This window comes from Manis javanica, chromosome 8, assembly GCF_040802235.1.
Source record: "Manis javanica isolate MJ-LG chromosome 8, MJ_LKY, whole genome shotgun sequence".
Classification (NCBI taxonomy): Eukaryota; Metazoa; Chordata; class Mammalia; order Pholidota; family Manidae; genus Manis; species Manis javanica.
In genome coordinates, this window is record NC_133163.1 from 123,895,330 (window position 1) to 123,915,654 (window position 20,325).

General features: G+C 54.8%; 1 protein-coding gene across 5 annotated transcripts in view; it reads right to left on the minus strand.

Moving 5' to 3' along the window:
• The window catches only part of PSTPIP1 (proline-serine-threonine phosphatase interacting protein 1), a 39,412-nt gene extending 19,622 nt beyond the window's left edge, over positions 1-19,790 (minus strand). For 2 of the 5 annotated variants that reach the window (XR_012120816.1, XM_073212222.1), the window contains exon 1: positions 19,047-19,790. Coding sequence is in view for 4 of the 5 variants with exons in the window: in XM_073212222.1 (XP_073068323.1) it covers positions 19,047-19,587 (541 nt within the window). In the remaining variant the exon portion in view is untranslated. The remainder of the gene's footprint in view (positions 1-19,046) is intronic. The other 3 variants (XM_017669412.3, XM_037010210.2, XM_073212221.1) reach the window with 2 other exon arrangements.
• Positions 19,791-20,325: the final 535 nt, after the last annotated feature.

The following is a 20,325-nucleotide window of genomic DNA, read 5'->3' on the forward strand; positions in this document are numbered from 1 at the left end:
TGGCTGAATAGTATTCCATTGTGTATATGTACCACATCTTCTTTATCCATTCATCTACTGATGGCCACTTAGGTTGCTTCCATTTCTTGGCTACTGTAAATAGTGCAGTGATCAGCAATTGTTTCTTGATCAACAACTGTGCACCCGACACTACACTGGGCTCTCCGAGGTGGGCACTGAAGGTGCATACACAGATCTATGCCTCGCCTAGCACACCTGGCACATCCTAGGTGCACCTGTTACCCAGGAAGGTGGGGAGAGTGGCATCTTGGAGAATTCTCCAGGACAGAGCTGCCTCTCTGCCGTTAGGCGTGTGCTCAGCCCATCCTGGTGCTCCTGACTGACCTGATTTTTCCTTCTCAGCCCCCGAGTGGGTTCTGAGCTGCTGGTGCGGGAGGCTGCAGGAGGGAGGGAGTCCCTGAAGACTATATGGGGACAGAGGGTCTCCTAGGACATCGCTGGGTCTAGGGAGTGGATGCCCGCCCAGGCTGCCTCCTCCCAGCTCTCCCAGGGCACTGCGCGCATGGCTGACTGCCAAGGGCGGGAGAGCTTCCTTGAAAAAAGGTGGAGGAGCACCAGGTGGGCAGCACAGGCTTGGGCGCCCTACCTGACCCGGCTCCCCAAGCATCCCTGAGGGAGGACTGCCCCCGACACACTCGCGGTGCTTGGTTAGGCAGCTGCAAATCGGAGCAAGCCCTGACACTTAGCACCTCGTCTGTCTTTTCTGTCCTCACAGACACCAGAAAACCTCAGAAGCTGGGGAAGAGTCCCTGCACCCTGACTGCACACATCATAGCCACATCTCAGAGCTCAGCAAACCGGGGGGCTTTCCAAGGCCACACACATGTGACGGAGGCAGGTCTAACCTGGCTCAGAGTAAAAAACTGGTAGCACTCCTTTCCCTGCCTCATACTTCCCCTCAAATGCTGTGCTGTGGATGTGGGGGAGTGGCAGGGGATGACTCTAAATCAAGGAGAACTTCCTGCAGGAAGAGGCATTTGAGACAGGTTCAAGGTCTAAGGAGAACCAGACATTTAAGGAAGGGCAGAGATATCACAAGTTGCTCCAGCCGGCCCCATTCTAGGTACAGCCCACCTGCAGCAAACTCCAGGCCAGCAGGACACGCGGGACTGCAGCTCCCACCCTCTTCCATAAGCACCACTAGAATCTCCTGAGGCCCAAGCTCAGCTGCCCACAGAGTGACAAGCAGTATTTCTGGGCCTGGCTGGCTACTCAGTGCCCAGGAAGGAGGAAGTCGTGTCCCGACCCATACGGGCCTGTCCTGGGCCAGGTGTCAGCCCCCATGTCCAGGCCAATATGACTGGGGCAGGCTCCCATTTCTGTGGCTCTTGGGAGCCACCACGCTTCCTGCGCCTGCTCTGTCCTCCCTCTAGACTGCAGGGCAGAAGACTGTGACCCCCAGGGCAGAAAACAAATCTGGAACCTCAGCCTTCTGCCTCCCCCATGAGGGGTGTCTCTGAGCTGGACACCAGCGCTCAGGGCCGAGTTCCACAGGCCACCAGAACTGAGGAGCGTCTCGTCCAGTGCCCCTCATTGTCAGGGAGACTGAGGCCCAGAGAAAGAGAGGACCGGCCTGAGGTCACACAGCAGAGGCAGGGCAAGAATCTGAACTTGCGGGGCCCCTGGCATCCCTCCAGGACGCCTCTGAGGCCGATGGTGGCGAGCTGGGCAGGGCAACACCAGCTGGAGCCCAGCCCCGGAGCAAGACACCCAGGCCTTCCCTCCGAGCCCTGCGCTCAGCTCTGAATCTCCAGGGGAACCCCTCTGTTCTAGGGGACACCCCAGAGTGGAAAGAGAAACAAAACCAAACCTTTGCTGGCCATCCTGGCGGAGGCGGAAGGCAGCACGGGGCCCTGCACACCAAGTCCCCAGAAGCTCAAGCCCTCAGAGGCCTGCAGGCTCGGGCGCCTTACCCAGCCCCTGCTCTCGGCCCCAGTGGTGCCAGCGGACCATCCCCAGTCCTTCACCCCGCTCCACTCCCACCACCAGCTCAGAGCTGGGCAGTCAGGCTCCATGGGCTGTTGAGGAAATGAATGGGCCAATCATTCAGCTAGTTAACCAGTCAATTCTGCAGGTCCAGGCCCAGCACCAGCATCACCCCCTCCAGGGGCCCTACCCTGGTCTTCCCCGCCTCACCCCCCGAAGTCCACCCTCTACTACCAAGGGCCCCCTGCTGGTCCCCCTTATTTCTGGGCTTGGGCTGACAGTTCCACAGTACAGAAGCTACCAGAAGGCAGGGTCTCTCACCCCCTCCTGCCACCCATGCCCTGTGTCACAGAAGCCTGTCTGTGGCCTTGCCCTTTGTGCGGTTGCCATTTATCAAGTCCACTTGCCATGTGCTGCACCAAGGACATCACAGCTGTTTCCCTACTGAAAACACCGCGCACCAGGGAAGTTAAAGGTGATGGACAGCCCAGAGAGGGGAAGGGACTGCCCACGGAGAGTCCCCTGGTGAAGGGCAGAGCCCAGCCCACGCCCAGGTCAGCCTGCCCCAAGCCCACAGACCTTGATCAGTCATTCAACAGGCAGCCACCAATGATTTTCATTTTGAAACACCAAAAAATGATTTAAAAAATAACTTTTGAAAATGGTTATTCAGATTTTCTCCATCGTAAACCAAAGCTGTATTTCAGGTTATCATTCAGTTAACACGGACTCACAGGGGCCAAGTCTGTGCCCAGGCTGGGTCAGAGGGCCTCGTCTCTGGAGAAGGGCCACGCTGGCTCCGCAGATGGTCATGAGAACTGGCCAGCAGGCAGCGGCCTTGCCTCACCTCATGTCCCTAAGACAATGCACCCTGCAGGAGGGGGCCAGGTGACAAGCAGGTGCAGTCACCCCTAAGAGAGGCCCACGCAAGCTAGATGTGGGACTCCGAGGTCTTGCCCCCCACACTGTGTGGCTACTCTGGGCTCCCCTTTCCCCGTGGAGGGGCCGGACAGGGGTTGCAGGGTGTCTGTGGAAGCTCCTGAGGCTGGTCCTCGGGGAACCGTGAGCAGGGGGAAGCGTGGTCTTGCCTCGATCTTAAGGCGCTGTGGGGAAGGCCTGGGTGCCCTGTTCTGCCCAGGGACAGCCCACCTGCTTCCCTCTCTGGGTGGGTCTTGGTGGGAGCCTTTGTGCAGGCCTGTAAGCTGGCCCAGGCCCCGCCATGCCCCGCTGGGTGGGTAGAGAAGCAGTCTCTATGCCCACCTCCACTTCCTCCTTTTCCTGCCCAGATCACTCTCGGTGGCTGCAGGGTCTGGGCCACAGAGACCAAGGACATGAACAAGCACTTCCCCTCTTAGGACACGGTTTCCTCATCGAGGAAGTGGGGGCAGAGGCCGATCCCTTTTCCGGCCCTGAGAGCGTCCAGAGCGCAGCCCTGGCGGAGTGACCTAAGAAGCCAGTGAAACAGTGGCCACAGATGAGATGATGACCGCGAGGCCAGACTGTGCCCTAACTGGGCTGCTGGGCTCAGGAGCACCGTCCCTGTTTTACGGATGAGGAACCCGACCTGCCGAGGTGTCGGCAGGGCACAGCCAAGTTTGAACCCAGCTCTCCACAGCGAATCTTGGCTCTTTACCTTCCATCCCCTCGCCTCTCAGCAAAGCCCCAAGAGGCTGGGTTCAGCAAGTGGTAGCTCCCCGTGTCCTGCCCTCTCCCTGCCCTCCTGCCACAACTCCCACCAGACAGACCACAGCTGTGGCCGGGCTAGAAAAAGCAAGTTACCCCACCACGACCCCCACACCTGCCCTCCCCCATCAGGGGAATCCATTTAAAAGATTGCAGAACCTTTTTCAAGGCCCCCTTACACAGAATTCCAGAATATAAAGCACATCCGACGACAGCTAAACCTCCAACCTCAGGGGGAGAGACCTGGGCTTGGGCCCAGTTCCTATCTGCCAGGAATAGGTTGGATAGTCTTGGTAAAGCCCCTCACCCACTCTGGGCCTTTCTGAGTGTGAATGGGTATAGAGTGATGAAGTGACCTCAGACGGTCCTTCCAGCAGCAGGGGTTGACGTGTATGTGCTCAGGCTTTTGGAGGCCATGGCACCCGGTGGCTCATCTTCCTTAGACAGTTCTGAAGTCAGGAGGTGGGCGAGAGCTGCCTGGGAGGCCAAAGGGGTTGGCCTCTCTGAGAACTGGCACTGGTATTTTTCCTGGGCACCAAGCAGAGGCCATGGAAGGTAGTGGGAAAGAACTACGTTGTGACTGCTCACGAACACCGCCAGACAGGGAGGGAGAAGCACCCAAAGAGGCTGTGTGGGGCAGACTGCTGGGTGCGGCTCAGGAGGGTGGGTCAGAGCGGACAGCAACAAGGAACAGAGCAGTGGGGTGCTCCAGGGGGCACAAGGCCACCGCAGGACCTAACGAGGTACCCGGGGGACGGAGGGCTGACCTGTGGACATCTGTCACCTGTGCACTGTCCTCAGCCACAGCAGCTCCAGCTTGGAAGACATTGGAGTAACTGACCTCACGCCCAGCTCCATCTGCGGAGACGACCAGAGGCAGCTGGCAGGGGGCGTGGGTAATACACGGCAGGTGAAGAAACAAGCCCTGTTCTCTCCTCATCGCAGGCTTCCAACGCAAAGCTGGGAGACTGGGAAACCCTCAACTGCACAGGAATGAAATTGTATTCTCAGGCTGAACTGGACTGAGTTACATAGAAAAGCTTAGCACATGCCCAGGATGGGGGAAGGAGGAGCTAATAGTGGCTTTGGAAGGTGGAAGAAAGAAAAATGAAGTTTCCTGCTTGCACCCTACCCAACTCAAACACCATTTTGTAAAATGCTAACCATCTGAGTCGAAAAACTTTCTAGTGTCTAAAAATGCTTCTGGGTTGATAGGCTCATTTGTTTTTAAATCTTTTATTTAAAAATCCCCTTCATTGGTGAGAGTGGAGAAAGAACAGAGACTAGATTCACTCCCTGTCACCCCAGAAGCCCAGGACGGCGACTTTGAACAACCCTTACTGGGCGGTAGGGTGCAGGCTGCTCTGCCCTCCCCTCCCACGCCAGTTTGCAGAAGGGGCTTCTGCAGCCGGTGCACCACCTACTTATTCACTGTTGACTGTCCTCTGTGGACCGAAAAGCAAACCATTAGGACCATCAGGAGACCTGAGGTGGCCAGCACTGACTTTGAGAAGGCCGCCCATGAAGGCAGGAGGAGGGTCTGTTTCCCTGCTGGGTCCCCGTGCCCAGCGCCTGCACAGCCATGCTTGGCCAATACATCGGACAAAGGCTGAACGAGCACCTCAGGGAGGCCCTTGAGAGGACACAGCTTCATGTCTGCTGGCCTCTGAGGTGCCTCATGGAGGGGACCAGACCACTGGCTTGCGACTCAGTGATTCATCACTCGGCACCTTTAAATAAGCCAGGCCAACTCATCCCCTCCACTTCTCACAACAGTTTTATGATCCTCATTGTACAGATAAGGAAACTGAGGCTCAAAGAGGGTCAGTGAGTAGGTTCTTTCCACTGCCCCACAGCTGTTACCCCACAGTGGGGATCATCTCCACCATTAGGTTGGCAAATTGAGGAAGCCAAAGGCCTCAACACCCAGGTAAAGCCGCGGTAGACCGATGGGCACCAGAGACTTCAGCGGCTTACCTGGAGTATCTCAGGGAGAGGGCTGGGTAAACAGAAGGCCCCAAGCCGAGGCCCTTGAGGAACCTTTGAGGAATACTGTCACGTGTAGGCCTTTGTGGGGTCATCAGAGCAGAGGGTACATGGTTGGTATCCCCACGGGCCCAAACCAGGACTCACAGGGGCAGAGACAGGAAGGCCAACCCCAGATCAGTACAATGAAGGCTTCCCAAAGCCAAGTGACCCCAGACATGGAGCCCCGGGAGAGCTGCTTCAATAGGCGGAGAGGGCCCTGCCCCATCACTAGTGGTTTGTAAGCAGGTTAGGCATTCTGTGGGGAGGACTCCAGCTCAGATGACCAGCTGAACTAGTTGTTGTGTGTCTCGGTGTCCCTAAGGATTGGACGGTGCATGCAGAAGCAGATAGGTGTAAGAGGATTGACAGCTTTTCTAAGGTGGCCCAGTATAAATGTCAGAGGAAGAGCAAAGAAGGCCAAAAAAAAAAAAAGGACCTATTTTTAAAGAACAAAAGCACATTGAACGCGATTAGACGAGCTACTCTGGGTCCAGCTGCGCAGACAGGAGCTTGAGATCAGAAATGAGTTTGCAGGGGGCTGAGGCTCTGCACTGAGCCGCAGTCTGACGGCCTCCCTTACGGGGCCCCTCACCGGAACAGCCGAGCAGCCCACGGGCTGGGCCCCTGAGATCTCTGGGCCCCTTGACCTGGGTCCTGGCTGGGCCCCAAAGTGGTGGGGATCCTGCAGGCCTGTGGTTGATGGTCACCCTGGAGCCTTCTGGGGGCCCTGTCAGAGCCCTGTGAACTTACAGGGGCTCTGAGGCATCTCCCAGAACTGGGTAGTTGGTGAGGCGGCAGCACTGAGCACCAGAAAAGGACCTACTGCCTGTGCCTGGGCCCCTTAAGTCAGCGACAGAGACCACAGGGCGCCGCTGGAGGAAAGCAGGGATGAATACGTCACATGACCTGTCCAGGCTCGAAGAGCAGTCGTGTGGTGTGCAGGCTTTTGGCCAAGGTCTTCCGGGGCTTGAAAGCTTTGTTCTTTTGACTGGCCTCCTTGGGATTGTCAGAGGAAAGGCCTCCCCTACCGCACTGCCTGGCCTGCAGCCTGTGAAGGGCCGCCTGCTTCCCTCTGCTCTTCAAGCCTTAGAGGCCCCCCACAACACCCCTCCTTCCACCTTGAAAGCAAAACAGAAAAGTTTGAACAAGGGGCAGGATGGGGAGTGAACACAAGTGTGGGCAGAGGCCTGGAGGTAGGAGTAAGCCCCTCAGTTCTGAGATGTTGGGGCTCTGAGGTGCAGGCCGCAAGGAAGCAGCGGGAGACCAAGGGGGGCTGGAGCAGGGGTCTGAAGAGGAGAGTCGGGGGTCAGGCAGAGCAAGGTGTGGGGCGCTCCCAGGAGGCACGGGGAACAGGCCCAAGTCCCAGGTCCAGGGGCGGGGAGCTGAGTGGGAGGCAGACAGGTAGAGGCCAACACCCTCCGTGCCTTATCACTCCTGATCCTCAGAGAACCCAGTAATGCCAAGGCTGTGCTATTATTGACCCATGTTACACATAAGCAGTTGAGGCTCAGCAAGATGGATGACTTCGTGAGTCACACAGCGCCTCTGTGCTGCCTTGCCAAGCTGCCTTGGCAGTGGGGGCCGGCTAGGATCTAGCAGGAGACAGATGCCAGTGCCTGAGCACGAGGGTAGGGGGGAAGGGAGGGCGGAGGGCCCAGGGGTGGCTGATGGAGGGGAGGAGAGAAGTGAAGCCCCAGACCCTGACCCCTTCAGCAAGGACAGGCGCTGTCCATCCCCTGCCCGTGGCCAGCTTCTCAGGGCTCCTTGCTGGAGTGTGACCAGCCAGGGACTGGAGGCTGGCACTGGTGCTCCAAGTGCTGTCCCTCAACATCCCGCTCCCCAACTCCCACCTCTCCCTCCCTACAACTGCCGGGCCGCCCCATGGAGCACTGCCCCCTGAGGGAGTTCGGGCAGCGGCCTGTGGGAAAAGCTCTGAGACTGGGTTCTGGTCCTGCCCATTTCCACACACACAGACAATGTGACCTCAGGCAAGTCGCTTGAACCCTGAGCACAGATTCTCTCCTGTAAAATGAGTGGGAATATATTACCCGCCTCCCAGGGGCTCTGACAACTACATGGAATGACCTTTGTAGGAGCCCAGCAAACGGTGCCCTGACACTCAGTGAGTTCCTGGAAAATGGTGGCCGTGGTGATGACTACCAATTAAGTAAAAGTAAACCAATAAAATACAAAAGGAAGGCTGGGTTTGAATCCTAACTGTGACATTTATGTGAACTGGCTGTTTCCAATCTCTCCATTTTTTTCATCTGCAAAGTGGGAAGAGTGTTCGGACCCTGTGTCCTTAGGGGACTGAGATGGGGGGTCATGTTTTGTGGCTGTGAGTTTCTGCAGGAGTGAGCAGAAACCCCTTACTAGGCCATTAACATGCATGTTGCCACATCTCTATCTTCTAACTACGGAAATCAACTTAATACAGATAAAGAACCAGAGGCTCAGAGGTGGGAGGGGCTCCCCAGGGCCACACGGCGAATGTGGGAGAATCAAAACAGGGCGCTGGGTTGTAAAGGCAACAGGAGAGACAGAGACAGGACCCTGCGAGTAAAGGCTCTGTGTGGGAGACTGAGAAACCGCCCTCCCCCACCCAGCACAGCTGGGGTGCGTCCAGCTGGAGCCACGCTGTGGGGAAATGTCTCTCTCAACAAAGCAAGGTGCTGCCCCTGCGTCCTGGAGAGCTGGGACTCCCTGAGGGAACCCTGTGCTCTCTGGGACATTTGCTGTTTACTTTTCCCTCTCAGCCTCTCACACCCACACATCAACAGGGGCTCAAACCAAGGCCGCTGGACTCTGGGGTGAAGCTCCACCCCTCATTGAAGCTGCGATTAACCTGGGGGTTATCTGAGAAGCAGGTGAAGTTCCAGCAGCCTCATGGCAGCTCCCACTCAGAGCCAATGCCTAGCCTCGGCCGCTGGTCTTCCGTGGCCCTGGCATCAAGCCACACCTGTTGCTGGATTGCATGGGGTTTCTATCCTAGTCTATGTCAAAGTGAGAATCATCGCAAACAACACAGTACCTACTGGTGTGCTGCCTGTGCTATGCAGGCCTCCACACTCAGCCCGCACTGTGTTTACCGTTCACGACGGCTCTGAGGACATTCATCTAGCCTGCTGAGCTGATGCCCTTGTCCATGGCCCCGGCCCGCTGCGTGGACCATCCCCAGCTGGCCTCCTGGGCCTACCTGTGGTCCCCATGTCTGGGAGAATTGGCTCAGAGCTGGTCCGGATGAAGGGAAAATGTTCAGAAGGAGACCAAGAAGGGGCCCTCTCTGCTCAGTGGCTGCCAGAGTGGGTGTCAGGGGTCTGAAGTCCTGATTTTCACAGGCCTTTCAGGTCCAGGTAGGACAGGCTGAAGAGGACATTGATTTCTTACAGGGCCTCTGCGATTCACTGAGGAAGCCCTTCCAAGGGACCAGAAGATGGGGCGACCATCGGGAGGAGCCCAGCAGAACCAGGGGGTGGCCTTTCACAGAAGGTGTGTGAGTGCCAGGTCAGGAGAGTCACGGGGGAAAGGGGGGCTTCTAAACCGGTGGCCAGTCCAGGTCGGGCGACATCAGGAAGACCCACACCTCAGTCTCCCCACCCATAAAATGGGAACGACACAAAACACCTCCACTCAGGACCCTGAAGTGCCAACGATCTTGAAAAAGAAGAACAAAGGTGGAAGACACACACTTCCTGATTTAAAAGCCTATCACAAAGCTACAGTAATTAGAATAGTGTGGTACCATCGTAAGGACAGACACACAGACCGAAGGAGTAGAACAGAGAGCCCAGAAGTAAACGCTCACATGTGTCGAGCGGTTTTCAACGATGAACGGATGTCCATGCCGTTCAATGGGGAAAGGCCATTCTTTTCAGCAAAGGGTTTGGGGAAATTGGGTATCCACATGCAAAAGTGAAGTTGTGTTCACCATGTAAGAACTTGTTCGTTGTGCTTCAGAAGATTGGAGACTGACGAGAGCTGGGCTTGGGGTGGATTAATGATTGTGCATTGAGTCCCCTATACAGAATTTTATTGTTGTTAACAACCATTTGATCAATAAATATGAGAGATGCCCTCTCAAAAAAAAAAAAAAAGTCTACTCAAAATAAGTGTGTGTATGTGGTCAGAACGAGAGATGGATCTAAAATGGAAATAAAGCTTGTAAAACCAAAAAAAAAAAAAAAGAATGAAGTTGGGCCCTACCTAACACCGTAAGGAAAAATTAACTCAAAATGGATCGTGACCATCATGACCTCAATGTAAGAGCTAAAGCTGTGAAACTCTGAAAAGAAAACAGGGGAAAACATTCAAGACAATGGATTTGGCAATGATTTCTTGAACATGACACCAAAAACAGTCAACAAAAGAAAAAACAGATAAATTGGACTTCATCAAATGAAAAATTTGTCAAGAGAGTATCTTGTACTGAAAAACAGTATCAAGAGAGTGAAAAGATAATCAACAGATTGGGAGAAAATATATGCAAATCATGTATATGATAAGAGATTAATGTCCAAAGTGTATAAAGAAATCTACAACTCAACAAAAAGACAAACAACCCGATTCAAAAGTAGGCAAAGGACTTGAATAGATGTTCTCTAAAGAAGATGAACAAATGGCCAATAAGCAGATGAAAGAATGTTCATCATCATTAGTCATTAGGGAAACAAAGATCAAAACCGTAATGAGATACCACTTCATACCTGACTGGCTGTGGTTTAAAAAATAAATAATAGCAAGTGTTGGTGAAGCTGTGGAGAAATTGGGACCCTCATGCATTGTTGAGAGTAATGTAAAATGGAGCAGACACTACAGAAAACAGTTTAGCAGCCACTCAAGTTGTTAAGCATAGGATTACCGTATGACCCAGCTATACCACTCCTGGGTATATACCCAAAATAATGAACCCAAAATTTATACACCCAAATATCAAACAGACATTTGCACACCCATGTTTATAGCAGCTTTAGTCATAATATACAACAGGAGGAAGCGACTCAAGTTCCCACCAACGGATGAGTGGATAAACAAAATGAGGTTCATGTGTGGAATGGAATATTATTCAGCTATGAGAGGGATAAATTGTGACCCGTGCTAAAACATGGACGAACCTCAGAGACACTCTGCTAAGTGAAATAGGGCAGATACAGAAGGACAAAAATTGTATGATTCCATTTATATGAGGTTCCAGCACAAATTCAGAGACAGAAAAGAGATTGGCAGTAGGAGTTGAGGGGAGGGAAGCAGAGAGTTCATCTTTAATGGGTACAGAGCTTGTTTGGTAAGATGAGAAAGTTTTGGAAATAGTGGTGATTATGGATGTACTTAATACCACTGAAATACATGCTTAAAGTGTTTAAAATGGTAAATGTTAGTTATATATATTTACCACAATAAAAGAAGTAATTGTATCAGGTCATAAAGTTAAACAAAACCTCTACCCTCTACTCATTCACAAGTGAATCAAACTAGTTCAAAAAATGGTAAAATCCAGATGTATTCTCATTATCAGCAACAGCAATGCACCCAGAATCACTACAGTCATCTATACCCATGGTTTTCAACCCTGGCTGCATTTTGGAAAATACTGATGCCCAGCCCCTGACCAAAAATTACAGTGTGCTCAGCCTGGGGCATGGCCTGGGAATCGGGATTTTTAGAAATAACCCTGCGAGACCTCGTTTCCTGTCACATTTCTGATCTCACCTCCAACTGCTCCCCACTTCAGCCTCTCTTCCCCGGCCACACAAGCCTCCTTGCGTCGTTCTTTGAACGTGTCCGGCACTCTCCTGACTCAGCCCAGCACTCCCTGGCTTCCTGCCAAGTATGGCTCAGCTTCTCGCTTTTCATTTCTGCCTCTGGGAAGCCCTGAGTCCCATCTGGCCACCCCGTCTCCACCCTGGCTGCTCATTCCTGGAGCTCCAGCGACACTTCCTGTTGCCCAGTAGTGGGTGGCCTGTCAACATTGGTGGAAAGGGCTGTCACTTGCCTGCCTGCCCCATCCCCACTGCTCAGAGTGCCAGGTCTCAGCACACCTCTGCACTCCACCACTGACCCCAAAGGACTCTCTAGTCTCGGCCTGGAAGGTAGCAGCCAGGCCTAGCGCAGCACTCCCCAAAGTCCATCTGGGTGGCATCCCTGGGCCCACATCCCCTCTCTAAGCCTTAGTTTTCTCTCTGTAAAGTGGGAATAAGAATATCAATTGCTCAGGGCTATTGTTGGAATTAAACACACCTTGTCACTTGAAGCCATAGAAATGACTCTCCAATGGTGGAATGTGTAGTGGTGAACAGAGCTGGGTAGGCATTCTGGGAACAGGAAGATCTACATATGAGGCTCACCCTTGCAGTGCATACCCAACTCCCCATATATGTGTGCACCAGCAAGTGAGGGTGGGGGGCCAGTGAGGCCTCGAGGAAGCCTGTAGCCCTCTGAGTCTGGGGGGTGGCGGAGCCTGTGCGGGAGGGGCCGCCTGGAGCTGGCCCAGGGGAGGCCTGGCTGGGCAGCCCCAGCGTGCAGGGCGCTACTCTCTCTCTCTCTTTGGAGGCCAGGCAGTTTCCATTCCTACACCAACTTCCCTCCATCGTGTGGTTTGTGGCATCAGCCAGGCTCCGGGTGGGGAAGGAGGGCATCCCGCCCACAGCCTGCACCCTCCAGGCCCCTTTGCCTGAGGAGAACCATACGGCCCTGGAGAAGGTGACAAGAGGCAGAAGGAAGGATCTCCGCTGCCACTTACCGGCAGTCGGGACCTCTCACAGTCCGACTGGGGCCTTCCCTTCCTGCCAGTCACCCTCCACAGTCCTGAGCCAGCAGGCCGCCTTCCAAACTCAGGGTGCCCACTCTCCCTCCACACCTTTGCCCGTGCCGTTTCTTCTGCCTGGAGCACCATTTGCCCCCCTGCGATCCCCCAGATCCTCATCCACGCTTCACAGCCCAAGCAAGGCCTTCCTGCTCCACACCAGGGTTTCCCCAGCTGTTACAGGTGCCAGGAGCCACGGGGAAAAGCGTGCACGTGCCTGGGAATTGGAGTGCAAACGGGTCTTGGAGAAGCAAACGCTGTTGTCCACCAAGAATAAAATTGAACGTGTGGGTTATAGCCTTGACCCCAGACACTGCAGCCAGTAAATCCTACAGGTATTTCTGTAAAATTTACAGGTGTTACAGTAAATCTGCAGGTATTGAAAAAGCAGAGCAAGCATAACCACAAGCCTCTGCCACCTCCTAACACCAGACAGCTGGCCACGCCCTGTGGAATGGGCACAGCTTTGCCTGTGCCATTTCTTCCACCTGGAGTGCCATTTGCCCACGAAGTCCTCGGGTCCTGGGGGCCCACATACCACAAAGTGCGCAGAGCATGCGGAAGAGGCAATGATACTGAACCACAGATTTCACCTAGAAATGCCATCCAGCTTTGAAAACAGAAATTGTTTAGTTTTGTTTTAAAATATTTTCCTTTTAATGACATAGGTGGTCTGTGTTCACTTACAGAAAACGAAGCGGGAAGAGAGAACAGTCACCCTACTTCCAAAGACCATAGAGACCACTAGTAACACACACCGACCGCTCTTGCGTCCCCCAGGAGCCATGACCGAGCCAAGAACACACCAACCAGGGTCCTCAGATTCAAGGGCGGAGTGCGAGGGTGTCTGGCAGACCTGGGGGGAGTTCCTGGGGAGAGCCCGGGCCCCTGCGCTGCAGACGGGAGCACACTGGTAATCCCCTCCCCGGGGGGCGGGCCTAGGGACACGGGCGGAGTGACTGTCCCAGTGCCCAGCTCCCCATAGGCACTCGGGAGACGGGCACTGTCGCTGCTCCTCTGGGGACGATATAAGTAGCTGGGTTCAGAGAAAAATCTTCACAGAACTTAAACATCCTCTTTTTCATTTTTAATTATATAATTTAATTTTTTCAAAAAGTACATTTACATGGCTCAAAAACCAAACAGTATAAAAAAGTACATAGTGAAAATATACAGTCCTGACCCCTGACCCCCTCAGGCTCTTCTCTCTCACCTCCCCAAAATGTCCCCACTTTGATTGGTTCTCTGTGCCACCAGGGATTCTCATGGTGACTACAAGCCAATGCCAATACACGTGCTCACTTCCCCCACTTTTCATGGCAGGTCACATACCACACACACCATGTGTGCTTTGTACACCTGACACCATGTCTTGGAGAATTTTCCCACTAGTACAGAGAGAGAGTCCGTCCCCATTCCTTCTGACGGCCATGGCCAGGGATGTGCTTGGAAGGCAGGTGGTGGCTGCAAGCTCAGGACAGCCACGTCCTCCCTCTCCCACCCCTGTGCCACCCACAAGACCCTGTTGCTCAGGAGGACCCACTTCTCAGCACCCGGCATACTTGGCCTTTAAGGCCACAGGGGCCTGCCCTGCTGCAAGTCCCCCTACAAAGCCTGAGCAGGCCTCCGTTCCCGGCAGAGTCCCTCCAGGCCCAGCCCTCCCAGGCCCTTCTGACCACCCTGTACAAGGAGGCTTCTGTCCAGCCAGGATTTGAGGGGTTCCAAAGTGGCTGCTAGTGTCACCTACTAGAGACCGGGCCCTACCCATCCGGGAATGTCTCCTTTTCTGAGAGTCTACCCAAAGACATAATTCTCAAGTGGAAACCTTAATACACAAAGATCTACCCATTGTATCACTGTCCAGAATAGTAAATAACTGGCAGTAACCTAAATATCCAAAAATAGGGGATTGGATAAATAAATCATAGGCTGTCCACCAAATCCACAAGGTGAATAATGCAGTCATTACAACGGCATTCGGAAGATGAGGAAATCACACCCACACGTGTGCCAACGGAACTACATGGCAAAGGGGCAGGGTGTCACCAAACAGCAGGAAAGTACTTAACACTACTGAACTGTAATTAAATGGTTACGATGGTAAATTTGATGTTAGGCATTTTTTACCACAGTTACAAATAAATTTTTAAAAATGCCGGAAGAATAGGTGGGGGAGAGTGCAGAACGATGTACACAGTCTGCTGGATCTGTGTGAAACCACATTAGGGAGACATGGCTGTCTCTGTGGTGAGGCTAAGGGTGCCTTTTTCCTTTTTATTCTAGTTTCCCACTTCCGTTTTAATATATTATAATCAATTATTTTGTTTCTTTAGATGATACATACATAGTTTTAAGCACCCAGAATAGAATAGGTCCAGTGAACACCAGCCTCTCCTGATCTTCTGTGAGGCCCTGGGGACATCGTTGGCAGGTCCTGGGTGGGGAAGAGGCCGAAGTGGGGCTACCAGTCCCCTTCTCTGTAGCCTCCTAAATGGAGAACTTGAAAGGCTCATAACCGGGAAGGGGAAGAGGCACGTGGGGGAGGGGCGGGCCCAGCCTCAGCCCCTGTGCGTCCCTGGTGAGTTATTACCAGGGCTTGGGAAGCGGTACCTTCCTCTGTTCTCTGTCTTTTGGGGATCTCAGCTTCTCCCAGCTCTGTCCAGGGGTTCCCAGATGAAGCTGGAACCTAGCTTCAGAGGGGAAGGATGTGACCACTGATCAGAGGGGAAAGTTCAGGCCTGTTCTCTCCGTCCCCCCGTCCCCTTCCGTGATTCCCACCAAAACAGGGCTGAGAAGTCATTGAGTATATGTGGTTCAGCCTCCAAAGGCCCTTTCCCTTTTGATGACCCCCAAAGGGATAGGATGCAGGTCTCAGTAAAACCTGGTCCAAAACTAGATTGTCCCTCTTAAAACAATATCCCGTGATGTCTTTGCAAAGGCCGTTGGATGTATGGGCCTAGCAGGGAGGGAGGTTTAGTGCAGCTCAGAGCTCTGCTCCCTTGGGGCGCCCCACACCTGGCCCAGTCGTTAGGGAACCTCAGCGCTGGACACTGACTTCCGTGAGGACACGACCATCTCATTCATCTGATTGGATATGGACATGAGGCTCAGGGATCTCAAGATCTCCTAGTAGAGAACCCTGATCAACAAATTTTGTAGAATATAACTAAAGCGAGATGAAGAAGAAAATAGGTTCAGCAAGGCAGTGGGGTCATGGGGGAATTCGTTGTTCATTCATTTATTCTACAAATGCTGACTGAACACATACCCTGCCTGGCTGGTGCTGTGCTGAAGTAGAGACCCTGGCAAAGCGATGGTGTGTGTGTGTGTGTGTGTGTGTGTGTGTGTGTGTGTGTGTGTGTGTGTGTGTGCAAAGTGATGGGGTGTGTGTGTGTGTGTGTGCAAGGCGATGGTGTGTGTGTGTGTGTGTGTGTGTGTGTGTGTGTGTGTGTGTGTGTTGGGGGGTGGGGTGGGCAGGACCCTGCCTTCTCTGGGCTTCATTGATCCCTGAATTGGTGCTGAGGCGAGACACATGCGATCTGAGACCCTCTCAGCCTGGGTATTCTCAGCCTCAACCTTGTCTCCCTCAGGCCCTGCTCTGAGGCTCAGCCACAAACTTCCTGCCAAGCCATGATACCCTTTAACACTGTGCGTGTCACGACAGAAATCAAATTATCCCTTCCCTCCCCATGACTGGCCTGTCCCTGCCTCCGTCCCCTGCCTGCATCTGAATGTCCTGCCACATATAAAAGCAGGCTATAAATAAACACCGTGCGGCCACACTGACAAAACTGCAACAACAGGCCTACTGAGGGACAGGACTGGTCTGTTCACACGCTGAACGTTCCCACCGCTTCTGAGCCTCTATGTTTGCTTTTTATAATCTTTCTGTCTCCTCCCCCGCTCTCAGGCTACCAGCTACCTGTGAAACTGTCTCTGACAGTTCAGATCCACCAATGTTCATTAGTCACAAAATGTGTATCAGGTTCCATGTAGACCCCTGCTAAGACGAGTTTAAAAGTCCACAAAGCTTGTTAGGCTCATGGATAAGGTCAGAGCCCACAGGCCCTGACTATTATGGGGCATGAGGTTTAATGTAAGCCCTTAGCTCCTCAGAAGCCACTTTTGTTCTCCTTACTATGAGCTAGTGCCAGAATCAGAGCTGCCTCATCCGTGTCGGGCCAGCTGCGGCTGCCGGAGAGCTGCAGGGCTGTGGTGTTGGACATGATCCTCCTAATTCAAGGGCTTCCTTCCGCTACTACAGACCACTCATTTTCAAGCAGTGCTGCCAGGCTGCAGGGTTTAATACAGTGCCTCGGTCTGGGGTACGGGGGAGGACAGAGGGGCACACTGGGCTCTGCCTCTAACACTCCCACTGCAGTTAGATTACTGTTTTGTTTTATAGATCTGTCTGTAAACTGAGCTTCAAAATACTTCTGTCAGCCTTGTTTGATCTTCTCGCTTCTCTGACAGGTAGGAAGGACAGAATTTTTCCTTCCATTGTGCCAGTGTGGCCCAAAGATCCAGTGATCAGGCATGTCGACAGATGATGAGACGCCCCGGGTGAGGGCCCAGCCGTGGAGCCAGCCTGCCAGGGCTTGACCCCAGCTGTGTGACCTTGGGCAAACTGTTCAAGCTCTCTGCTGAAACTGCCTCCTCTGACTAACTGGGAGAACGGCTGCATTTGTTTCACCATTTTAAGTGAGGTATTAGATGCACAGTCCTGAGAACAGTGCCTGGCACGTCTCGAGTGCCCAGTGCTAGTTTCCTTCACAGGCTGGCCTGGGCTGGGCTGAGCATCGGGAAAGGTGTTACAGTCAGAGTCCTAGTGACAGTGACCCTGAGCTGACCTTCTGGGGCATCTGCCTGGCTCGGTGTGAGAGGCTCCCGCTGGCCGCTCCTCTCCCACTCTGCTCTGGCCTTCCCTAGAGGCCCAGGGAGCCCGCAGCAGGGCAGTGGAGGCACCTAGAGGTCACGATAGCCACAGTGGCTCAGGTGCAGACAAGCACACCACGTGGGTGGGATGCCCATCGGCCCCGGTGGCTCAGGCGCAGGAAGGGCAGTGTGTGGGTGGCTCAGGTGATCATCAGAAAGGCGCCACAGGGGCTGCTTTTTGCTGCTAGTGCTGCCTCTCCGTGTTCCCTCCTGTGCACCGCCTGCTGCCCAGGCCCTGCCTGGGTCTGCTCCTGGCCCCAGCTCTGCCCTACGGAAGGTGGCCAAGGGCTCCGGGCTGGGGCAGATGTCCTGGAGGTAAAACATTCAGGGTCTTCACGTCCACCCTAGCTGCAGAGCACCCCAGGTTTCTAGGTCCTACCCCTCTGCCAACTTTGCATTCCAAGCCAGAGCAGAGATGTGGTGACTCATTTGTGACTTCCCCCTTCCCCCAGGGCAGCACCCCTTCCTTCATGAGGCCCCAGCTGCCGCCGGCCTGGTGCTGCATCTGATGAGCTGCACCAAGTCTGCCTCCATAAGCTTCTCTGGGCTGATTCCACCCCCTCCTTGACGAGATGGGGAAACAGAGGCCCAGAGAGACACAGGGCGCCCTCCCCAGGCAGCCCTCTACTCACTGAGGTCAGCGCAGGGCGTAAGTAGGCCATTCACATGCTGGCCGCAGGCCCCAGGGAGAGCCAAGTGGCCTGCGGAAGCTGAGCAGGCTGAATAAAGGGCCACAGAGCTCCCCTGTGGAGCTGGGGGGACGCCACATTCTCCAGCCCCCACCAGAGAGCTCCCTGCTATTACCCCCGAGCCCCTGGAGATACGCAGCACTTGAGAATCAGATGGGATAAAGGGTCAGTTGGAAAAAAGCTTAGGGGATCTGGGTTCAAAACTGGGCTTGCAGGGTGCGTGGCCTGTTCACTTTCAGGAGCCCCAGGTGCTGCTCTTTTGTGGGCAAAGGACTTACGTGCACCTTTGCAGAATTTAAGAAAGCCAGAAATTGCCCAGCCCTGCTGCCTCCTCAGAGGACCCCTAAGGATCCTCTGGGTGACTGGGGTTGGGTGAGGAGAAGAGAATGAACCACTCGGCGTGCCAGCAAGGGGCTGGGGACATTGTCACATTAGCTCATGCTGTTTGACCCTCCTGTTCAGTTGGTAAGTTTATCAGCACTTATTTCCACCGTATAGGCGGGGAAAATGAGGCTCAGAGAAGTGAAATGGCTGGCCCAGCCTCTAAGGTGCAGAGGTAATACCTGAATTGAAGTCTGCCCGCCTGGTCCCCAAACCCATAGACCTCGCCTCCTTGGCCTCAGAGCGCCTCCCAGAGCTCTCACTCTGTATCAGACCCTCCTAAGTAGACCCTGCTGCGCAGAGACGTCAGCCCCGGGGCACCGAGGATGCCCTTCGTCCACAGCGGAGAAGTTCGCAGAGAAATCCGTTCCTTGGGATGAGGACCCCCTTCATCTTCCAACTCGGAAGAGACGGTGGCCCAGGCCACCTCCACAATAATCAAGACCAAAAATGGACCACTGTTTTTATAAGAAACCCCCTCCCTCTTGGGGCTGCATCCCCATCAGCTGCCAAAGGGAATTTCAGCTGAGCTGGCCTCCCGGGACCCATTCCACTCGTTCAACGCCCCAGATGTCTTCACTCACCCAAAAGGCATCCTTGAACTGAAGCTGGGGCATCATCCTCAGGCAACTGCCCCCGCAAGCCTCGCTCTCCTACCACAGACAGGGCTGAACGGGGGGCCCACAGAGCTGCTGAGCCACCCCTCCCTGCCAGGGCCTGCAGCGCCTCCGAGGGCAGCCTCCGGCCAGAGGAGGAAAAGGGCGCAACCTGTTCTGTTTGGGGCTCGAACAAGCTGCGAAATGAGGAAGGAGCAGCGGGGCCTAGCGCTGGGGAGGCGGGGCCCGGTGTCCGCCCAGCCCTTCGCCAGCCCCAGGGCCCTGCAGGCCTGAGAGCAGGGGTGCCAGCGCCGGTGGGAGGCCGTAGCCACCAGGAGAAGTAGGCTGGTGCCCCAACCAGGCGGGCAGGCAGCCTGGGGCCTGCACAGGAAGGCTTGTGCAACCACCCCCAGGCAGGCACCAGGGTCCTTGCCCACAGGAAGTGGAGCCGCTGGGCTCCCCGGCCTGCCACCTGCCGCCCTGCTGCTTGCCTCCACTTGTCCCCCTTCCGATGCCCTAGATGGGCCATTCTCAGAGGCCACAGACTTAGGGAGCCCGGGCCCACTGACGGTGTGGGCAGGAAGCAGGACGGGAACCCCAGGGCTGTCGCCAGCACTCCAGCCCCACTGCAGACCCGGCCCAGAGGGGGCTTTGCCCCTCAGCCGCAGACCTTCAGGAGGGGCTCCCCAGGCTCAGGACAGGACTACGTCCATCAGATTCCCAGTCCATGCCCTGCCCTCACGGAGCTTGGGGGGGGCTGTGCGCTGGGGGATGGGAGGCCACAGGGGAGGGGTGGGCAGGTGACGAGCCTGGGGAGAGCAGCCCAGCCTGAGGCCTCATGGGCACTGACCCCACAAGTCTCCAGATTAGATGGACTCTTCAGGTTGGAAGAATGTGGCTGAACCAGGAGAGAGGATTGTAAAGGCCCAGATGGGAGGTTTAAAGACCCAGGTTGAGGCCCTGGTTTTTGTTTTGTCTGGGCAGCAGCCTCCAGGGGCTGAGAGACCTTAATCAGCCCTCCGGCTCTCTGAGCCTCGGTTTCCCTGTCTGCCACCCCAAGGCTTCCGGAAAGGACACAGTGCCAAGAGCATCACCGGAAACTCTGGTCTGTCTGGACAGGTGCTGGGGGCGCTGTCTGGTTCTGCCTTGGGAAGAGCCCCGGGCTCAGCCCCAGATGCAGCCCTGGGAAGCCAGCTTTGGCCTCCTCAGCAGAGGATGCTGGCGGGGGGCCTGAGCCTGGGGGGGCTGGCACGAAGGGATGGGTCAG